At 38.9% G+C, this 22,988-nt stretch overlaps 2 protein-coding genes across 2 annotated transcripts; one reads left to right on the top strand and one right to left on the bottom strand.

The window, feature by feature from the left end:
* Positions 1-7,220: 7,220 nt before the first annotated feature.
* LOC116255474 (protein ALP1-like) lies at positions 7,221-9,130 on the top strand. Its single transcript, XM_031631309.2, has one exon. The coding sequence runs from the start codon at positions 7,485-7,487 to the stop codon at positions 8,883-8,885; it is 1,401 nt and encodes a 466-aa protein (XP_031487169.1). The 5' UTR covers positions 7,221-7,484; the 3' UTR covers positions 8,886-9,130.
* A 1,968-nt stretch (positions 9,131-11,098) lies between these two features.
* Positions 11,099-19,485, bottom strand: LOC116256848 (U-box domain-containing protein 34). The gene is made up of 9 exons (XM_031633361.2): positions 19,006-19,485; positions 17,131-17,252; positions 16,837-16,952; positions 14,614-14,735; positions 14,129-14,526; positions 13,866-13,967; positions 13,331-13,759; positions 11,681-12,433; positions 11,099-11,584 (listed from the first exon to the last, which is right to left on the bottom strand). Exons 1-9 carry the CDS (start codon positions 19,208-19,210, stop codon positions 11,387-11,389), a joined length of 2,445 nt encoding a protein of 814 aa, XP_031489221.1. The 5' UTR covers positions 19,211-19,485; the 3' UTR covers positions 11,099-11,386.
* Between the last annotated feature and the right edge of the window lie 3,503 nt (positions 19,486-22,988).

Below are 22,988 nucleotides of genomic sequence, written 5' to 3'. Positions count from 1 at the left end.
TTTTATTGCCTATTAAAAAACATTATTTAAGGAAGAAAACGGTTAATCTAATATATGTTTCTCATCAAGTCACTAAGATCATATCTACAAGGTTAAATTGCAACAAAGTATTTTAGTAAATAATCTTATATATATATATATATATATAGCCACATGGGATGATCCAAGAAATCGGAATGGTAAGCGGTCTTTCTTAGACAGGAAGTCATATAAAAGCATTTTTCCTAGAGAAACGAGCGGGCGGAGGAGTTGATATTATTGGGGATATGACATTCTTTGGTTTTAATAGGGCAGGGTGGCATGTGAGCACCAAAACCATTGCGTGCTCCGGTCATTTATAATACAGTGATCAAATTTTTGATGAACTGTTATAGATGCTGACCGTTGTTTCTGGGGCCTCTTTCGAAGAAGCGCATCAAAAAGAGTACTGCCAGTAACATGAGATGTTTCACTGGCCGCTTTTCACGTTCAAGTCTCCAATATAATATCATATTTCTTGAAGTTAATTATTGTGCTTGGCACATGATCTTCGTGATTTTCCTTCGGTGGGAAGGAAGCCTGCAATTTTTTTTCTTCCTGTTTTGGCTTTTAAGGATTATAATTTAAAAGACTTAAATAGATCATCTTTGTCTATGTTTGATCGATAACCGCATATCTGATATCCGAAGGAAGGTAAATGACAGTTTAAATTAAAAAAAAAAACATCTAATTTTTTTATACAAAAATTTTGAAAAATGATATTTTGGCCCGTATCAAAATTTAGAAACTTTAATTCGGTCATTCTCATGAAAATTTCTGACTCTGGCAATCCTTCTGCAACACATGATATCAATCTTGAAACCAGATTGATTAGGTTACATGAAGATTTTGTCATGTGTTGTTGTACTGCATTCAAATGAGATCTAAGCAAGTTGATCAGGTTTACAAAGTGGTCCATTGAAAGATGGTATATATGGAGATTTTGTCATTTCCTTTGTGCCACATTCACATTGATCTAAGAATACTTTCTTTTTCTGAAACCGAGTAGAACTGGTGCTTGTTCAAACCAGTGTTGTTAAAATAGAACACCAAATTGGATTGCCCAAGCTTCCCATTCAGTGATTCATATCTAGAAATACAAATAATTACAAACAAAACTTTTAAAGTATATAAAAGAACAAAAAGAATAATGTATGACACGTGGTTTTTTGCCGTCGTCGCCACACGTTGCCTATATGTAGCTTATTTGGTAGCTTCACATTCACATTCAATCACTAGACTCACCCCCACTTTGCATGAACATGCATGTCAATTGGTTCCCAACTCAGGCCCACATACTCCCAAAGTTGTCTTTTGATGGTGATTGGTAGAACTGTTTATTGCCCATACAAACCTGTAGGGTGATAGCCCCCCCAACTTTTTATTGACAAAAAAGAGACAAGTACAAGAAAGGAATCAAGATAACACAAAAGAATGAAAACACAAAAAACAAACAAATAGATCAGGGACATCAATAATCATCTTCACCATCAACCTCTAGCCTTTGGAGACATCCTTCTCTTCTAGACTATAACCTTGCCATTGGGAAGAAATATCTCAACCATGAGGAGAGCCAGAATTTCAGCAACCAGAGCATTGTTATTAGGGGTGAACAACGAGCTCGAGCGACTCACTAAAGCTTGGCTTTGAACGAGTTCGAGCCGAGTCATTTGCTTAACGAGTCGAGCTCGAGTTCATGAGTCGACTTGTTCAAATAATCGAGTTGAGTTCGAGCTCAACACGTAACTACCGAGTCAAGCTCGAGCCTTAATCGAGTTTGTTGAGCCTTCATCAAGTCGATACATTCAAATGAGTTTACGAGTTTGCCGAGCCTTAATTGAGTCGAGCTCGAACTCAACACGTGACGATGACTATTCAAACGAGCTTGTCGAGCTTTAATCGAGTCGAGCTCAAGCTCAACAAGTAACGATGAATATCAATTCTATTAAAATGAGTTTGTCGTGTCTTAATCGAGTCGAACTCGAGCTCAACAGAGCTGACTGAATTCGGGCTCGACTCGGCTTGTGCTCACCCCTAATTGTCATCTACTTTAACATGTAGGCCTTTGTAAATGCATCATAGGAACCCTAATTCCTGTGCTTTGTGATATCTGTGGCTCATAGCTGAACATCACTTTCAATAATTAGGCTCTAACACTAGGATCACTTCTTTCTAGCCATAAAAGATGCTGCATGCCGCCATTTCTTTCCACTCAGCTGCCAATCTAACTACATCCACCTTTGAAAATCCACCCACCTTAGCTCTGAAAAGGAAAGCAATTTGAAGATTATCATGAAATGTTCTTCTTCTCTTAAATTTTTACCAAACTAAGGTCTTGCTAATCAAGCTTGGAAGAGAAATTTTTATAATTGAATTTCAGACCCTAAGAATCACAAACTTTCTTTTGCAAACTCATGTGACAAAAGCACATGAGGAAATTGAACCTTCATGATATCACAGTACTAGAAGTCAAATATGCTTTACATTACATAATTACATCATCTTCATCTACATAGAACAATCTTGGCAAGAGCAAATCATAACCAAGACTCTTAGGGATCATGATTTTGTCAAAGTTCTGATCGTGACTTAAATATTCTTGAGAGACTCTTCAACATCACAAGAAAAAGGAGGGGAGACATGGGGTCCCCTGTTGAATACCTCTTTGAAAAAACCACAACAAACAGATGGATGCAGTTTATGCATTGAATTTTCTTAGGAATTCACCATTTTCTTTGTGATAAGCTTTTGAAAGATCCATGCAATTGCTCATCAGATTATCAACAAGTTCACGGACCAATAATGTATAATCTTGAATAACTCTTCTGGGAAGGAATAATTCTAGGGGCATTCTCTTCCTCCTCTCAAACAATTATTTTAGTTATACAGATTTGTAGACATGCACAGTTGCAAAAAGCAATTGGTCTAGAATCTTTTAGCTCTTAAAACATTGGTTATTGAATACTTGAGTATGTCCAAAAGGTTTGGCCCAGATTAGTTCTATACTCATTAGAATTCAACCAAGTATCAAGTAAGAATGCTTTACGTTCAAGGAATCATATTAAAAATATTTCTCAAAAGAATAGAAGAATATATATTATGGCGAGGAGAACTATATGAACTTTAATTATGTGAAGTAACCACAAGCCCAATGAAGCCTTGTTTATATGACGGGAAACAATAAAATCCAATATTCCCATGGAAAGTACAAGCAAATTAAAGACCTTTTTGTTTGTCTTGCTTTAGACAATAAGAAAAGTGGCTGGAATGTTTTTTGAAAAGTTGCTAGATTATATATATATATATATGTATTTATTTAGTTATTTTTAACAATAAAAAGTGTTCAACTTTTAATGGTGTAACAGAAACAAGATTACATATGAATTTCTTTCTATGTGAATCTTGGGAACCACCCAAAGTCTACTACTGCAGCGAATAGATAGAGATGTGCAGGAAATTAAACCAGATCTATAGTGAATGAAACAGAAGAATCAAAGCTTTCCACAGAAGCATATATCACATTTATTAGAGATGCACTTTTTCTGTGTCTTGGAATGAAAAGGAGGCCTTCTCTGATTTGAGCAATTCAATGTGTCACAGTGGTACCTGACTCAAATATAAATCATCGTGTTCTGCTTGTCACAAGCGTCGAGACAAAGAATACAGGAAGCATCAGTTTCCTGAAACTCTTATAATGGAGACACTGAAATCTTCATACACAGTGACCTAACATTGGCTGCCTTTGGCTACGCTGTGCTCTTTATAACTAGAACTTTAATTTGCCTGCAAGATGGTTTAAATGCTTTTTCTTTTACTGTAGACGGGCTTCTTTAAGCTGAAAAGCGTTTGGATCGTTTAAGTTTTAGACTCTATATACACACACAGGGAAAAACAATGCTGCTGGATACAACACTTGTCGAAAAGGTAAAATTTAAAAATTCGTTGGTAAAAAGACTATGGATCGTCACTAAAACCATTATAAACCATGATCGCACCATGAACTGCCACTAATACTAATCTGGTGACTATTCTTTAACAGTAAATTTTCAAATTTTAACCAACTGATTACATTGGGCATGTGGTAGAATCAAGTTATACATACATACATACATATATACATACATACATACATACATATATATATATACATACATATATATATACATACATATATATATATATATATATAATAACAAGATGTCAGCCAAATGCAGAAGAAATTCATGGTAGAGAGAGAGAGAGAGAGAGAGAGAGAGATGAGGAGAGGTCCTGCTGTCGCCGATCACTCTCAAATTTTCGATCAACTTAAAATTCATGAATTACCCTTTTTATCCATTTGTTAAATCAATATTCAGTTGCCAAAATATTAACAAATCAGAAATAACAAACTAAGAAAAGGGTTGTCGCGCAAGAAAAGATTTAACTCAAGAAAAGTGGGGACAATGTGGCTAAAATTGTTCATCAAAATGTTACAGCTTGAGCTGCAGTTTCAATTCATCTCCACCAGGATCAGGAGAGGTGCAGGACAATTTGGTGAACCATTTTAGCCGGATTTCATATTTTCCCCCTTTCTTGAGTTAAATATTTTCTTGGGGGACACTTTTCTTAGTTTGTTATTTCTAATTTGTTAAGATTTAGGTAGTGAATATTGTTTTAAGAACTGGATAAAAAGGGTAATTTGTGAATCTTAGGTTGATTGAGGATGAGGGGCGGAGGGAGGGAGCGCTTGGGTCATGGCCTGGGTGAGTGCAGAAAAAAAATAATTATATTGAAAAAATCAAATTTTTTTAGTTTGGTCCAACCCGTCACTCTCCTGTCGCTTCTCTTAGCCCAACCCGCAGATCGTTTGGCCCGTGCTTGAAAAAAATCTTGGTTTTGCCCCTGGATGAGTGTATATATATTGGAAGACAGGTAGTTGCCATATATTTTTATATATGCTAGATTTGATGGGAATTATAAACACCTTAATTTTAATTTTAAGGGGATTTATGAATGAAGATTAAGTTAAAAAAAAAATGGAAAGGAATTGTATTTTTAAGAGACCGAAATCCGCTTCAATTGACTCCTTGACTGAGACTTCTTACTTATTTTGAAATGAAAGATATTTCAATTTTTTGCAAATAAAAATAATCTTTTTTTTTTGTCAACCTAATCTCCATCCTACAAATCCTTTTCAAATCAATGACCTTGGGTTTGACGTATTAAAGCCTACTATCTATTGTTTATATATATATATATGTCACGATGACGAGAGACAATATGTTCAAGCGATCTACCATTATGGTGACGTGACAAACTGAATGCCTTCAAATAGCAAATTAAACTTAAGGGCTAGAAGAGATATGCATGAATTCAATTGGTCATTACATTAAAATATTGAAAAGGAAGGGAAAAGGTTACGACGAGAGGTTGAGAATTTTAATTTTGGGTGAATATGAGAAGTATTTCTTAATGCTAAAAAAAAAAAAGTCAATGCACCAACGGTCTCGGAGATTCAAAAGGTTTAATTAATATCAAGAATGATCATACTTTGGCACGAGTCTGCCTAACTCCAACTTGCCAATAATAAAAAAATAAATATAAATGACGCGAGCACACAACCCCTTTATTCCCCATTTACTAAATTCATACTTATAAACCAACACCCTTTTTTGGGCATAGAACTAAGATTGGTAAAAAAAGTTGGTGTGGGCTTTGTTGCTAAACCCACCAACTTTGAAGTTAATTTGGCATTATAGAATTATACCCTTAAATTTGCTTGGTGCTTAGTGTATAAATATCATTCGAATATATGCACCTACCTTTCCCATCTTATTTTTAATCATAAATCACAAATGTTGGTTATACTATTTATAAACTGTACAAAAAATCATGTATCATTCCGCCCTTAGACTTTTGAGCTGGGTGTCGGGCCCGCCCGGCCTAACCTATCAAAAAGGCAGGCTGGGGCCAGCCCGACCACCACGGGCCAAGCTCTGACCAAACACACACACATATATATATACATTCTGTGAAAAGTTTTTCTTTCCAAATACAATAAATACATGATTTTCAAAAAAGAAAATCTGAATATTTTATGTTGGAATTCAAACAGTGAATTAAATTAAATAAACTAAGTAATATGCAAAATAGTTGAAGTATGATAAATAAGTATATCTAATCCTAATCCTGCAGCTGACATCTTCAAGCTGAACAAAGTCACAGGATCCATTAACACCCGCTTTAGGGGGGGTGTTTGATAAGAAGCAGTGGCCGAGTCGTCACATGTGGACTGGCTGTTGTATATATTATTTTCCTTAAGAATTTAAAATTGTTTGCATTAGTATGCTCCAATTCAAGAAGAATAGTATATTTATAGGGTAAATGTTTCTAAGATACATAATAAAAAAAACTATATATTTTATGTATATTAGATTAGAGGTTTTAAATTCAATAACTAAACATTGGGTACAATCATAAAACGAATGAACGGTGAATCTCATTCATTATCCAAGTGAATAATGTTACCTGTTCTGATCATAATTAAAGAACAGTACCATGAATTGTTGGTAAAACAAAAAAAAATATAAAACAATCCAACAAAACAGATTGCAATACAACTAAATGGTTTTCTTTGAATAATCTGGTCATCACTATTTTTTCATTTTAGTTCTACAAACTCTCTTTCTCTCTCTCTCTCTCTCTCTCTCTCTCTCTCTCTCTCTATATATATATATATATATATATATATATATATATATATATATTCTGTATTCTGAAAGAAGCTGCCGATGGCGGTGGACTTTGACGTTGACTGAAGGAAGAAGTCTGGTATTGGATTGAGAGAAAGGCCAACAGCGCGAAACTCCCCTCGTCCTTAACCGTCCACCTTTAAATCATCATAAAAGTCAAAAAATGACACCAATTTTCCCCCCCTAATGTTGAGGAGGTGCACATTCCTTTTTACTTTTTCAGTAAGGGGGATGAGCTTTTTGTGCTTGCGGATCCGTTGAATAGCAATGCCCCCAATGATCAAGCACCCAAGTGTCATAACAGGTAAAGAGCTGGTCCTCCACTTCACTGAGCCTGACGACTGGTCACCGCGAAAAAGCGAGGGATTCAGAATCGAGTCGAGCATAGAGTACGTCTGAATCCTATAGTCAAACTGCAGAGTCGGTGAGGCTCCGGAACTCCTTAAAGCTACCGTGCTCGACCCGATCACCGTGGGAACAGAAACGCGTTTGCGGCGTCCAAAAGAGCAATTAAGAGATGTCGCGGCGGACGGCGGGCTCCCTCCACCAACTGCGGCCTTTCTTCGTTGCTTCCCTGTTGCGTTCACACCTCGTTGCCCGTTCCAATATGTAAACGGCAACCCACCACCGTCCTCGGCGTCTCTCTTCTTCCCCTGATCAACCGACTCTGCAACTCCGTCCTTTGATTCGAGAGAAGCGGGAGAAGTTGGTTTCTTAGGCGAGTATTGGTGGTTGATGGGTGGTGCTGTTAAGAAGAAGAAGGAGGAGTTCGGTGACCCCAAGGCCGTGGCCCAGCTGGTTTCCGCTCTGGGGATGCTCGACGATCAGAGCCACCGGCAGGAGAGGCAGGTGCTCGACGACCAGCACGTCCTCGATTCCAGTTTCGCCAGCAACACGACCGCCTCTTTCCTTGATCACACCTACCAACAACTCAGCTCCGACGATGCGGACTCCGATCGCCGCCGCAAGAGACGGCCTCGCCTCTCCCAGGCCTCCCCCGCCGCGGTTACTGGTTCGGTGGTTCCCAAAGATCCGACCGCCGACGACAACGATTCGGCGCCCGCGCCGACGATGAGGCGGTTGTGGGTCAAGGACCGGTCGACGGCGTGGTGGGACGCGGTGAGCGCGCCAGACTACCCGGAGGCTTTGTTCCGGCGGGCGTTTCGGATGGGGCGGGCGACGTTCGACATGATCTGCGGCGAGCTGAATTCGGCGGTGGAGAAGGAGGACACGATGCTTCGGGCGGCAATCCCCGTCCGGCAGCGGGTGGCGGTGTGCGTGTGGCGGCTGGCGACCGGTGAGCCGCTGCGGCTGGTGTCCAAGCGCTTCGGCCTCGGCATATCCACCTGCCACAAGCTCGTCCTCGAGGTCTGCGCCGCGATGCGCGACGTGCTAATGTCGAGGTTCCTGCAGTGGCCGTCCTCGGAGGACCAACTCCGGTCGCTGGGGGCGCAATTCCAGGCAATTTCCGGCATCCCAAACGTCGTCGGAGCGATGTACACCACCCACATACCGATTATTGCTCCCAAAACAGGCGTCTCAGCGTACTTCAACAAGTGGCATACCGAGCGCAACCACAAGACGTCCTACTCCATCATCCTCCAGGGCGTCGTCGACCCCTCCGGCATCTTCACCGACGTCTGCATCGGGTCGCCGGGATCCATGCCGGACGAGCAGGTTCTCGAGAAGTCCGGCCTATACCGCCGTGGCGCTAACGGGATGCTCGACGGCATGTGGGTCGTGGGCGGCGCCGGCCACCCGCTGATGGACTGGGTGCTCGTTCCTTACGCGCAGCAGCACCTCACCTGGACCCAACACGCCTTCAACGAGAGGATCGGTGAGGTGCAGGCCGTCGCCCGGGCTGCCTTCTCCCGGCTGAAGGGGAGATGGTCCTGCCTACAGAAGCGGACCGAAGTCAAGCTACAGGACCTCCCCGTGCTCCTCGGCGCCTGCTGCGTCCTCCACAACATCTGTGAGCAGCGCCGCGAGGCCATGGATCCCGAGTTCGAGTACCGCCTCATCGACGACGAGGTGCCGCCGGAGAATTGCGTTCGCTCGGCGGCTGCAATGCGAGCCAGGGACAGCATTGCCCATAACCTGTTGCATCACGCACACGCTGGCACTGCCTTCTTGTGATCAACCGGATCTTCTTCTGTTCCCCCAACTTCAGAAAACAGTGATATCATACTTTTGTAAACAAGGATTCATCGATTGCTCTAGCGACAAAGAAAAATGCAGCCTTCAATTTTTTTGAAACATGTAAAAAAAAGACAACCCAAGTATACGTTGATGAAAGCAAAATTGCTGCCTGTAAATTAAATTTCTCTATTGTTAATTTTGTTATTTGTTATATCAATCAAGACAAAATTCATGTTTCTCTATCGGTTTGGTACACAGTGCCAGCTCTGTGATGTAAATGCTTCCGTCAGATACAGGATCCGTCATCTACAGGATCGATTGTTTTAATGTAGTTGTAAAAAGTGAAATCGAATGTTCTTATTGCCAAACTGCTACTGTTGAGTGGTCTATGGTGCATTAAAAGTGTCCACAAACCTGGAGAACTGCTATTCAACTTCTTTACCAAATTATTTGAACAATTTCAGATCATTGCAAGCATGGTTGTGTGGTCCGACAGTCCTTGCTCGTAGAGCCACTTGACCATTTGTAGAGAAAGGGTTGATGAGCGATCAACTGTCCCCCTGTCCAAATGACCCCAAGGCGGTACGTTCTTCCCTGTTATCTAAATTACAGGACTTCCCAGTTTCAGCATGGATTGCTTGAAAGAACCGGATCCATGGATACTGTTAAGTTGCTTCACGAATTAGACGCGAATTGAAGTAGCAGAATCAAATTTCCTCTCCCATCTTAGTAAGATTTCAGGTCGCTCTGCTCATGCAATGTCTCATGCGGCAAATCGTATCTTATGTGGTAGACGTGTCATATCGTCTGCAAACACGTAATGCAAGTGGAATTGTAACCTTTCAGATCTCTGGGTTCCTTCCACAGACAAGACAGGTTCATTTTCATGGAAGGGCACCGTGACAACTCGAGCATAATTCTTTAATGTTCATGTGATCTATCCTGAGAAAGTGGAGGTTTCGATATGTCCAACACCTGAAACAGTTTCAAAGATTCGTTTTCTATAATAAATTATTTGAATTTTATCAATTCTCACAGATGACAATGCATCTTCTTCTTAATTCGTCTTGTTTGGTGACAACTTGGAAGAGGAGACATGATTCAACATGGATCACATGGGCAGTTTACTTCAGCCTGCAATCCCTACGAGACAAACATAACATACGACAAGGCAATCGATCCACATATTTAATAGTGCAGCATATTGGATATTTCGTTCGTCACTTTTTGCATTTTATTTGATAATTTGGCATCAACTTGACTAATACTGTACACTGCGTTCTCTTCTTGTTACTGTTGCTATTTCTGTTCGATATTTTTGCCATTATTATGACTTCAGTGCATACACGACAATTGTCTTGGAAACTGGTTTTGCCACGTGAGGGACTGCATTAGGAAATTGGATTTTTTTAGAAAGGGGAAGATGCAACACAGTCCACTTTCGGTGCCTATTACACATTGATTTCAAGCCATTAGCTTCTATTTGGCTTTGAATTGCTAACCAACATAAACGGTAACTGTTATACAATCATATATCATTTGCAGGCATTTCATGAACGTTAAACTCACTTGTAAGCATCTTTTGTGAGCTCTCAGCTATGGTTTATTTACAAACTTAACCGTTAGATCAAAGTCCATCTGAGTGACTTAACACCATGCCTGGTGATTAAAGTTGGCCGCATGTTCCTCCTCCCTGTCTAGGTGGATAGTCCCCATGCTGCAGTGGATGTGGGATTCCATGACATGACAAGTTTAGTTGCAGATGGGAGTCATAAAAAAGCATGTTCAAGCTACTTTCAAAAGTTAAAAGGGTGACCACCTACTTACTGGTGAGAACATACCGTAGAAGCACACAGTTTCCCTGCCATCGTCATTTAAGGGCTCAAAACATATGAATAATTGCTTATGCTGCAGGAAGCAGATCTTGGGTATATCTTTCGCATAAATGGGTCTCCAAGATTATGGGAGAAATTAGTTTATGATCATCCGCATGATGAGTTGGACTAGCAGCTCGTCAGACAAATGACTCTGATGCTCCTATCAAAGATGGGACTGCTTCAAGCAAGTCCATGTCTACATAGCACTTGGACCGAACAAGATCCGACTGCAAAAAAAGCATCCATCCAGCAGACTTAGGACTAAAGTTGCACATCCAGACGACTGGAGATTTGTTCTAATCCCAAAAACAAGAAAGGTTTAGAAACATGGCTAATCAACATCATGCAGTTGGAATTTTCATGATTAATCAGGTGTAAACAATGAAGACACTGAGGTGAAGACATTGCCTTGCTTTGTCTCCAGTTACTTTTGCTATTATGTACATCAACTTTTTTATTTTCACAACGGAAATCCAAAGAAGCACAAAGAATATTGGTGTAAGAACAAAACTTCATCTTTGCAGTGGCTTTCTATCAACCAATCGCTTTTTAATGTACATCAGAGCTTTTTAATGTACATCAGACATCTAAAAGAGTAGATGTCTGCTAGAGACCACGATCTCAGATGCCAGAACTAGAGACAACCCGCTGCTTCCAGTCTTGGATTGCAGATCGAAGAGAAAGATTTGGTGTAAGATCCAAGTGCTGAAGCCGAAGCTTGGTCATAGGAGATACATCATGGTTTGCGAGCCATGCTTTGATTGCTCTATATTCATATGTAAACCCATCAGCAGCCACGTGAGGATCAATCATCAGTTCCTGAACAGACAAAAGAAACATGGTAAACAACAGTTGCGATTGTGTATCTCATAGAAGACATTCGAACGAAAATTAACCAGGTGTAAATTTTAGAACCTGTAGAATGGGGCAAATATATGGCCTAGGTATAGAAATATTTCCTTGAATCATTTTAAAACGAAGAGCATCTGCAACATCTTTAAACCGCTGAAGCTCAGGAATCACTTCCAATTCAAGATCAGGTCTATCCCTACACCTTAATCGGGTGCATTTGAGTGCTAGCTGAGCTAGATCCTCACACTGTGCAAGTGGCCAATCTTTGATTGATTTATCAAGTTTCTCAGGAAAAGAACCATTATCAATGGAAGTTTCTATCATCTTAACCAGTCCCGAAGGAGATTTTGCTGTCAATATTTGAAGCATAATAATACCAAAACCATACAAATCAGATTTAGGTCGGACAGTGCCTGTTCGCTGGTATTCTGGGTCCATGTAATAAAGTGTGCCTGCAAGGAGTGTTTCCCTATATTCAGTGACAGTATCAGGTACCACATTCGACATCAACTGTGCTAGACCCACATCTCCAATTTTGCTTACATAGTTGCTGTCTAACAAGATGTTTGCAGGCTTTAGATCCCGATGAACAATTGGCTCGGGCTTGGAGCTGTGCAGGAAAGCAAGAGCACAGGCCACTTCATACAGGATCCGAAATCGTGTAGGCCACGACAAGGGTGGTGTACCTCCCTTGCAGAGAAGCCGATCCTCAAGACTCCCATTGGCCAAATATTCATAGACTAAGCACCCATTTTCGGGACAAGCACCAAGAAGTAACACCATATGTGGATGACGTATTTGGCTCAGCACTTCAACCTGCATGGATTTGGACAAATGAATTAATCTTTCATTAAAAAAAAAATCAAACCAGATTCAGTATGCATAAAGGTTATCCATGTACAACAGATTCGCTTGCACAAGCAAAACACACACATACTGTGTAGCTTCAGAAGAGCCAGAGAAGCCAGAATTGGAATAGGACACAAATGAACCCCGTCTGGCAAATAAGCTACTTTGGGACTTAAGATGCACACAAAGTTGGTTGCAAGACTACACAGGGAAACTACTAACATATATGCATGCCATTCACCAATTCACTTTATTGCATATGTAAGAATACAATGACAGAGACAAGGTATTACAAATACAATATTAATGCAACCATAACATAAAATATTAAATTGGAAAAGAGAGACAACACAATCAGCCTCAGGCCCTGTGAAAATCATGAGAATGCACGGTGTCCCATCTTCTGCCTAATGAAACCAGAAAGATCCCAACTTAGTTCCACAAGCTCAACCGTTTCTACACGTGTTAAAATAACCATTTATTATAGGACTAATGCTATCACATTGACTAAGTGTAAAGATTGTGGCAATTGCAATTACAAATTTATGTTAAAATCACCAGAACATAACGAAAATATCAGAAAAGAAACGCAAATCCTAGAACATAAATCATAATGCTGGCATGAAATTTTTTTCAGGTAAATATATCTCATCACGTAAAGCATTAATCTTTCCTATAATTTCATTTCTAGCTTTGTGAAAAAGAGAAATTGCTTTACAAGTTTTTCTTATGAAAACTGCTGCTTATAAGTTTCCCAAGAAACAGTAATGGCCATTTAGTGTCACATGAATAACATCTGTAAGATAATACCACAATTTCTAATTCTTTGATGCGTAATTTCTAAAACATTATTTGGCATCTTACCTCTCTAAGAAATTCATCTTTCTTGTTGGATGCATCTTGGTGAAGTAGCTTCACAGCCACTGGTGTGAGATCGAGGCTGCATTTATAGACAGATCCATAACCTCCCTCACCTATTTTCTTGGTGACAGAAAATGACTCGGTTGCCTTTTCCAGTTCCTCCCTAGAATACCGTCTATATCTCTGATCACATGAAAAAAGTGCATCTGCTAGCTTTCTTCTCTCAGATGACTCTTTCAAGGCTGCTACTTCAGCCTTCTGCCTAGCATAGGCCTCTTTAGCAAGCAATTGTTTTGCAGCCTCAACTTCCTTAAGTGCACTCATATGCTTCGCTTTCTCCTCTTCAGCAGCTTTTCTTGCCATTTCTTCTCTTTCCTGTGCATCTTTTACTTTTTTTGCTTCTTCAGCACACTCAACAGAAAGCCTCTGGGCCTGTCGCAGACATATTTGTTAGTATCTCATGCATGCTTCAGTATTAATTACATTCTATAGATGCACAGCAGCGGTAAAGGGAAGAGATGATTTGCACATATCAGACCTTCTTTTTTGCATAAACAAGCTCTTCGCATGTTCTGTTATACATGGAAAGAGTGAATTGTAACTCAAGCCTCAAATGTTCAACTTCAGACTTAGCTTCAGCCTGCAAAAACACAGATACAGTACATAAGATAAGGTCCATAATATTGCGGAGCAGTTGCATCTTTGTCCTAGCAGATATAGATAGAACTGCTAAAATTTTGCCAGTAAAAATATAGGCATAGGAATTAGCACAAGAGATTACTAATCCAAATATACCCTCACCGGCCTAGCAGGCGACTGCACAAGGAAATGGTTATCCTTTAATCCAAGCAAGTTATTACAGTCTCTTGCTCTTGGAATTTTTGCATCTTTTCCTGGTAAGTGATTCTCCTCATGAGACATTCCCAGCCTTTCTTCTTCAACAGGTGGAGTATATGATATATCTGTTTGTTTACTTGTATTACTCAATCTAGGAGAAGAATCGCCATCACCAAGTTCACTCAAAATTTTTTTCTCAGGATCTTGTGGTAAAGCAAAACTGGAAAGCTTATCCTTCTTTTTGTCAGCACGTGGAACATCAAACTTGAACAGTTTTTTATATAAACTGGTATTATCTCTTCTCTCATTGATGCCAGTTTTATTACCAGTCTCATAATTATCTTTCAAGGAATCCATTTTTCCTGCAAAGTTAGATTAAAGGTCAAATAAAAACAGCATTTCTTTAGTCCAGCAGCAAATAGAAAAGAAGAATATAAAAGTTTTTGAACCTTCAACTCGAGTAGGCTTGACCAGCTTTTTGATGACCTTGTTTCGTGATATGACATAAATGTTGCACGTCTGTGGAGCAAACTTTGTGACAACTGAGGATAAATTAGGGCCCTTCAATTTCCTGCGCAGCCATTGTTTACTCAATTAGCTATAACTTTCAACCATAGCCACAATTATTGTTATCAGGTTTTTGTTGGTGAGTTTTTTCTCGGGTAGTTTTCAGCAAAAATATTTTTTTTGGTAAAATCTCAGAGATTTTAGAAAAATAAAAAAATCAACATGTTAGGTAAAAATACAATAAATGAGAAACTGATAAAAAAACATAAGAAAAACATCTACTAAAATGATAAAGTAATAAGCATTGCATTGCATCTAAGAGGTCACATTAAATGCCCAAAACAGGAAGAAATAAAACAATGGAATAAATTTTGAAAAAACTGCAAATAGGAAATGAAATTAAAAATAAATGAAAAAATCCTGAAAAAATCATGATAAATTTGAACAAGTTGATTTTTAACTTTTTTTTCAAAATAATGTGATTTTTCCCTTTTATGTTTTTTTTTTAGTTAATATCACGATATTTTTTAAAATATCAATATATTTGTGTTTATGCTTTCAACATACTGCAAAGAGATGTCACATCAAAGAGCTAGTGTGCAACAGTGCAAGAGGCAGTGAAGCAAATAAGATACTTATATTATTTAATTCCCTTGTAATTTGGATCTTGTGCTATCATCCACTGAACAGAAAAAAAAAAAACTTAAATCTACAAGGTCCATATTCTAACAATATAAATTGCTTCATCACAAGAACTTTTGCCTTGGCCGAAAATCAAGATGTCATGATTTCTTTATTGAGTAAACGTTATCAAGAATGTTCCTTCTATGAATGACGAATCTGGAAAATTAAACTGCATTATTTTCCTATCGACTGTTTTATCAGTAGTTTAGGTAACGCTCAATGATGATGATCAGCTTTCTGACTCCATTCAGCAGGTCTTCTTAGATCTATTTCTCCTGTAAACACATTAGAGAACTTATTGTATATGTTATAACTTATAGCCAGCCCATGGGCCATGAGATTAGGATATATGACCAAATCAAGGACCAAATAGATCCATCCAATGGTTTCACTAAAATCCTAACTCCATCTAAGGCGTGCAAACACTTCATACCAAAAGTGAAAGAAGGTGGGCATTTCCTTTACCTTCCTTTTCTTTTTCAGCTTCACGTTTGTTGCACAAGTTAGATTGGTTGGCCTATAGATCACTACCGTGTTTTGCATAGATAGATTAGCTCCAGATCAGCCGATCCAGGTTAAAACATGAATTCCTCCAGTCCATGGATATCTAAGGTTGTCCAAAGATATGAATTTTTTTTCTTCCTACTTCCAGGATCAATTTCCATCATTTATGATATGAAACTTTTTCATTAAGATGCAGTTATTCTTTCTCGTTCTACCCTATTTTCTGTAACAAAATCTGGAGTGCAACAGGATGAGAAAACTATGCCTCCTTCACTAATATATCCGGGTTCTTAGATTCACCTGTAGTAGACGTCAATCTGCTTGTTAACGAAAAGAAAGTAGATCTCAGAGGATGGATATATGATCAGCTCTCCCTTCTATTTGCTACATGAACAAAAGCCCATATCCTCAACTCCCATTAGAGCATTAAGGTAGTTCCTGGATTACTGGTAGTACAAGGTTCCCATGTAGAACTCCTCTACCCTGGTGTACAAGAATAGCCACCATGTCTTTCATTTTCAGCCTCGTTTACCTGGTCAGTCTGTAATTTAGTTAAGAATTATTATTATTTTTGTAGTCCTTTATTTCCATTAAATTGCTTGCTTTTGAGACCTATTAGTATAGATTTAAATAACATGAGACAAAAGAATGAAAAGAAATAACTATCGCAGGGGAAATAAGAATTAGGTCATGAGATGAGTATGTGCACCCACGATACAGCTCAGCCTCATGAAATTGGTTTCAACCTAACTCTAGCCCCATATCTGAAACTAAAATCAGTTAGGAGTTCCCTTTATAGAGCAAACCTACTTCAATTCCCAATTTGCACCTTGACAAGCATATTAGAGACCCCTTAAAATGACATTCCTACAGAGATACGACAGGGCATGGCAGGAAGATTATAGTGCATTTGCTTTAAATACTATGCTTGATAAAAGATGCATTACATCAGAACCCAAGACATTCAGTATCCTTACCTTGCAATAAAGTTTGACTTAGAGGCTCCCAAAACAAGGCTTGCCACATCAAATTGAGATATGTATCTCAAAAGTCCACTTGAAGGCTTATCATCATCCAATATAACAGTATCAATCTGGACGAAGCAATGAAACTTTTTTTCACACTTGAATCTTAATGCAGCAACTGAATTGTGTGTGCGTGTGTGTGAGTGTGTGTGTGTGTGTGTGAGAGAGAGAGAGAGAGAGAGAGAAAGAGAGAGAGAGAGAGAGAAAGAGAGAGAGAGAGAGAGAGAGAGAGAGAGAGAGAGAAACCTGTCTATCCCGGCATAGTTTCTTAAAAGGGAGAAAAACCACACTGATTCTTGACTTCATCTCCTGAACATACATAGATACAACATCCTCGGGCATTTGAGAGACAGGTATACGGTTGCCAACTATTTGGGAAAAAGAAACATTCAAAGACAAAAATTAATAGATTGTATGACAGATTCAAGTCGAGACAAATCATACAGCAGCCAATATATGATGTTCAGGTCAAGCCTGAACAAGAAGTAAACGATATTCAAGTAATACCCAATGGGTGAGACATTGCAGCCTCAGATAAATCACCAAAAAGAATTTCTTTGTTCATAAAAACTAGAAGTTGTCGAAAAATTTTACAGTTTCGTGAGAGGCACTTTTACCTTCCTCTGGAAATATTTTTACGTGGAAGGTCCATGTTGAATAGGATACAGACGCTCAGACGCCAAAAAAACCTCAATGACAATGAACAAGAAAATGCAATAACGTTGAACAATGACTCACCAGTTTTTTGTTGTAAAACATTGAGTAACAAACAGTGCGTTGTCCTTCCGCATTTGTTGACAAGATTACATTGTTAAGCTGTGATTGCTATTGTTTTTGATACATAATAAATCACTCTTTGCACTTACTGCTGTCACATCACGGTTGTCTTTCTAATCAAATGCAGATATTCATCGTATTACTTTAAATATTTTCTTATCTTTGAATGTTCTAAATACTAACTTTGATGATACATTCTAACATATTCACTATCGATGTGATTTTCAAGACTAGAATTTCTTCATCATCCATTCTTCTTCCTGTAGGTTCAATTGGTTCCCCTCTGAATTTTGTGATACCAAAACAATCAAAGTAATGTGCCCCAACCTTGTTCATAGCTTCTTTGTTGTACTTGACACTCTCCATTTTCTTGCACTTCTTCTTTTCATACGCATTCCTTGAGTCCATCACTAGTCTTTTTTGATGTCATATTTTCTCATTCCTTTCGTTCTCATATTATTATTCACTGGTATCTTGTCCTTATTTCTTATTTACTCTCAATTGTGAACCTTTAGCTTTCCTTATATGTTTTTCTCCATCTTGATATTCAATACCTAGTATTTCGCCCATCAATTTTCTAAGATTAATTTCGCATATTTTCATAAATATATATTAATTAGAAATATTATCTTGTTATCGACCCATCAAAGCATACAGTAGGAAAAGTACCGAATTAATTTCGAAACCAAACAATAAAAAATATCACAAAATGATCACTACCGTATAAATTCTCTGTTTCCTTCATAGTACGTTTCAAATTTGGGTTCTCTAATTACTTTCACATTTTCCACACTTTCTGGAAACAAGTAAACACCTTACTATTTTCTTTCTTCCATTTTCATATTTACCAACTGCCAATAATTTTGTTGACATCTCTCGACAAAGAAATGTAAATCACGACTTTGCCTTGTTCACAGACATGAACGCACATGAAACTGTCGATCCTTCGGATTCGTATCCATGGAATGCAACCAAAGATGTGCATACCTTCTACAATCACCCTACCTTGATTCGGTCGCCAGTTATGAAAAAAAGCATATACCAAAGTAAAATATCAATGAGAGAATTATGTGAACTACGGAGTGAGCAAGAATTATCCTGACTTGGTCCTCGACGCCTAACCATGCTCCCACCAAAAACAATAAGAAGCGGGGAATGGGTCCTAGAGGGAAGTGCAAAATCAGCTATGTTTTCCGAGCAGCCTGTCGCGGAATTTCCAGTACCAAAATCCAAAGTACCAGCCACGAAAACATTTCGTCATGTAAAAATTTTCGCCGATATTTGAATTCACAAAGTACCAACAATAAAACAGTCACGCACACAGACAGAGCGGTGGATAATTACCGGGCGTAGGGATGGAGGTTATGGGAGGGGTGACGTGGACGAGGACGAAACGGTCGACGCCGGCGAGGTTGTCGATCGCCCATTGGAAAGCACGCATGCTGCTGCTCTTCTCGCAGACGCCGACGGCCACCACCACCTCCTTCCTCGTCCTCCTTGCCACCGCCGGACCATTCCCCGGCGTTCCTTCCGCCGAGGTGCTTCCCATCTCTCTCTCTCTCTCTCCTCCCTTCCGCAGCCTCTAACCGAAAACGGAAGGAGGAGGAAGGAAAATGGGGGGACTGAAAACCGAACAAAAGAGAGGCCGTCGCGTCCCTCCGCCTGGTCTGCTAGTCAACGGAGAAGCTCCAGGGGAGCTTCTTCTCCACAACGACTGACTGGCGGCCCCCGCCATTACCACCTTCTAAATTTGATTCCCCAGTCAAAAGGAACAAAGAAACGCAGTTTTTCCTTGGAGACCCCTGGCGAAGTCTGAAACTTCCTACATTTTCCTCACCAACGTCTGATCTCTCGTAATACATCAAAATCCAAACAAAAATCCAGAATCTTCACCGTCCATTGGCTGATAGATGAAATCTAATTTATTGTCTACGCGGTGCTCGAACGTGCTTTGAGACAGAAAAGAAAAATCTTAAAAGAAAATGTCTTTAAGCTTGAATGTTTTTTTTTTTCCTTTTCTTTCAAGGTTTGCATGATTGGTAACGGCTGATAAATAACCACTTAAAATTCCAAACTATGTGGAGCCCCTCTCTTTGTTTTTTGTTTTTGTCAAATAAACAAAACAAATATGTAAGTATTAAAAAAAATTATCATTTTCGGCTGTTTCTTCTAACACCAAGCGATGCAAAATTTTCTTGGTGCATCAATTGTTGCTTGTGCTAAAAAAATGGCTTGCATTTGTTTCAAACAAGAACAAGCCTTGAGTTTGACTATTGATTATGAAATCCATTTGAGTTGTAAAGACGGGTGCATATTGGTCACACGCGTTACATCATCCCGACAACCCCCTCCCTGCAGTGCGGCTCGGACCGATCCGGGTCTTTCTGCAAATTGGCCGATACAACACCGATTCACTCGCATCAGTTGACGCAGGCTGATAAATTAATTACAAAATAATTACAAATAATTATTTCTTAATGTTGTTTAGAATGCAGCTTTAAAAGCCTTCGTGCTAAAACTTTTGTAAGTAAATCACCAAAGATTTGAACATTCGATGTCTACTTTACTTTTGGCAAACATTGAGCGTTTGGGAACTATAAAACAATTTTTTTGGCACAAAATTTTGGCTAAAGAGAATTAACCATATAATTTTTAACTCTTAAAGGGCATTTGTATATAAATGAAAAAAATTGACATGATTCTCAGTGGCACAGACAGAAAGTTCTTGTAATGGGGCACTGCTATAGAAATTATCATTTTTAAAGGGTCACAATATATACAAATAAGTAAATAATTGTAAGAAATCTATATAAAAAATATAAAAATAAATAAAAATTTTGTTGCTGGTGCGGACAGTTACTCACGCCTACTTATATGTAGCTCCGCTACTCGTCTCAATATATAATAAATACTTTCTACTTATCAATAATGAACTTTCTGATTCTCTAATATATCATCCGCACATAAACATGCATATGCAAATACAACATGAAAACTTCTCGTGAACTTGAAGGGTTTTCTAGCACTTCTGCCGTCTTGGTGACGGTACGAAACGATACAGTCAGCCATCGGCCGAAAACGACCGGAAAAAATATTCAAGCCAACTGCCTTTTGTTCATTTTAAAGTTTTCCGACAATGCACGGCTGGAAAATGAGTGGACAAGGTCGTCTAACATGGGTGACCTCAGCTGCATGATATACTAATGTATTTTTACACTTTTCTTTTTTGGTAAACTGAGTTCGGCATTAAAAAAAAAAAAAAAAAAAAAAAAAAAAAAAAAAAAAAAAAAGCTACGTGATTTGTCCTGCCTGTTGTCTTTTATATCATGTTCTAGTTTGCGCAAAAGGTAAAAATCTACAGAAGTAAATCTTACTGTCTGCAACAATGGAAGCTGGGAAAGAAGAGACTCTTCCAACCAGTAATTGATGAACCTCGGTCTTACGTCACTAGCTGCGTTATTGCCTCAAAGGCAAAGAAGGAAAAAGAAGGAAAGGAGAAACTTTTGAAAGACAGAAACAAACTTGAAAGCAACTTTTATTTTCTTCTACAACATGTAGAATGTAGAATGATAGAGTTTCAGTTAGATGTAGTTTTAGGTTTGCAGGTTTTTTTTAATTGATAGAGAAAAGTTTCCTTGGATCGATTTGATAAAAAAGAAAAAAAAAACCACGTAGGAATTCATTTATTGTGTAAGAAGTCAATTTTTTACATACTAATATTTTCAAAAATTCTAATTTCTATGTCGATTTTTGAAAAAGAGTAGTACATTTTTGTGAAAAGTTTTCATAGAAAAATAAGAACCTGACATCTTTAATATATAGCCAAAGCTTCAGATTTGGAGTCGGATTGCTTGGGGGTCTGACCTCAAATCGTTGGATTTACGATCTCAAATCACTTCAAATCTCAGATTTGAGATAAACAAATGCCCCTCTATTGTGGGATGATGCCCTGCCATCTTCATATTTACATATGATATTCTGTTCACTAAGGTTAATAACAAGCCACTTAGGGGTCATTTGATCAGTCTAGAATCAAAGTTCCACCTAAAACTGGAATTGGAATGAAAATTCCAAATCCATCCAATTCCAATTTTTATCTGTGTTTGATAACCTGGAATCTTGATTCCACAACTAAAATACCATGTTTGATTTATCATGTCGTTCCTTTCTAGGCTAATCAGAGCCATACTAACCTCTCAAGAACTACTCTTGCCTCTACCACTCTGCTTTTTTGGGGTTGCCCTTCTTCAAAAGATCAATTTAAAGATGAGTGGTGTGATTTATAATAAGTTCAACGCCGCTAAGGTGCCAAAAATACTAGGCGGTAATGTGGTCTAACTCTTTTAAGGACTCGTGTTTGAATCTTGAAGGGGTCGTTGTCACATCCAACTGCACTCTACCTCTAAACTGTAAAAGGTCTCGAAGCATGATCTGTGAACTCAGTAAGGCAGGCACAAGGAGGAGAGGGGGGGGCAATGGTCTCTCTTAAGAATGGTGGAATGAACCACTCACTCTTAAAAACAAAAAGGTGCGAAAAGTATGATGGGCTCAATGGAATTAAACAAGTATCATGGACCATCGACGAGGGAAGCATCAAATTTTAGCATAGTGTCTTGTTAGTAGTTTGCTTCTGTACTTTCGAGAGAGAAAGAAAGAGATCCTGCAGGTCCTGACCCTCAACCCTTACATCTGAACCACGACTAGAGTATAACGCCCATAGAAATCAAACTTGAGATGCGCTATCACGTTTCGTAAATCTAACTAGCTAAACTACACACTGGTTGGCGCTTCCCTTTCAAGGAAGAAGCTCAACTTGTTTGGCAATCGCCTTTCTTTCTCTATCAAGGAGATGCTAGATTTTGAGCGTCCAATTGATGGAAATCTACTTTTCGAGCGAGTTTTGGGAGACAGTAGACTTGTCCTAATGAATCATCCTCATCAGCTCCTCTATGACAGATGAAGAACAGAGGGCGTCTCCCTTCTGAAATCTAACAAGATACAAGAACTTGGAGGAAGCAAGTTTGCGTAGCCATCGTGAATGTTTTATTTAAATTATAATGTGAAATCCTGATTGATTGATGTATATTGAGGTAATCGGTTCGGATATTGGTTGTATGTCACCCTCTTTACCATAATGTCCCATCTTTCCCTCTCTCTAGAAGGAAGTCTTCCTCTGGAATCATATCTGCACTGATTTTTACATTAATTAGAAGACTTGAGCACTTTGAAACGATAATACGACGTCTTGTCTTTACTTCTATACAGTTAGGTTTGCAGGAGAGAGCGAAGTTGTAATTGTTGATTCTTTATCTTCATCTGTGTTTAGC

Source organism: Nymphaea colorata, chromosome 6, assembly GCF_008831285.2.
Source record: "Nymphaea colorata isolate Beijing-Zhang1983 chromosome 6, ASM883128v2, whole genome shotgun sequence".
Taxonomy (NCBI): domain Eukaryota; kingdom Viridiplantae; phylum Streptophyta; class Magnoliopsida; order Nymphaeales; family Nymphaeaceae; genus Nymphaea; species Nymphaea colorata.
Note: the sequence above shows the minus strand (reverse complement) of the source record. Positions and strands in the feature narration are given on the sequence as shown.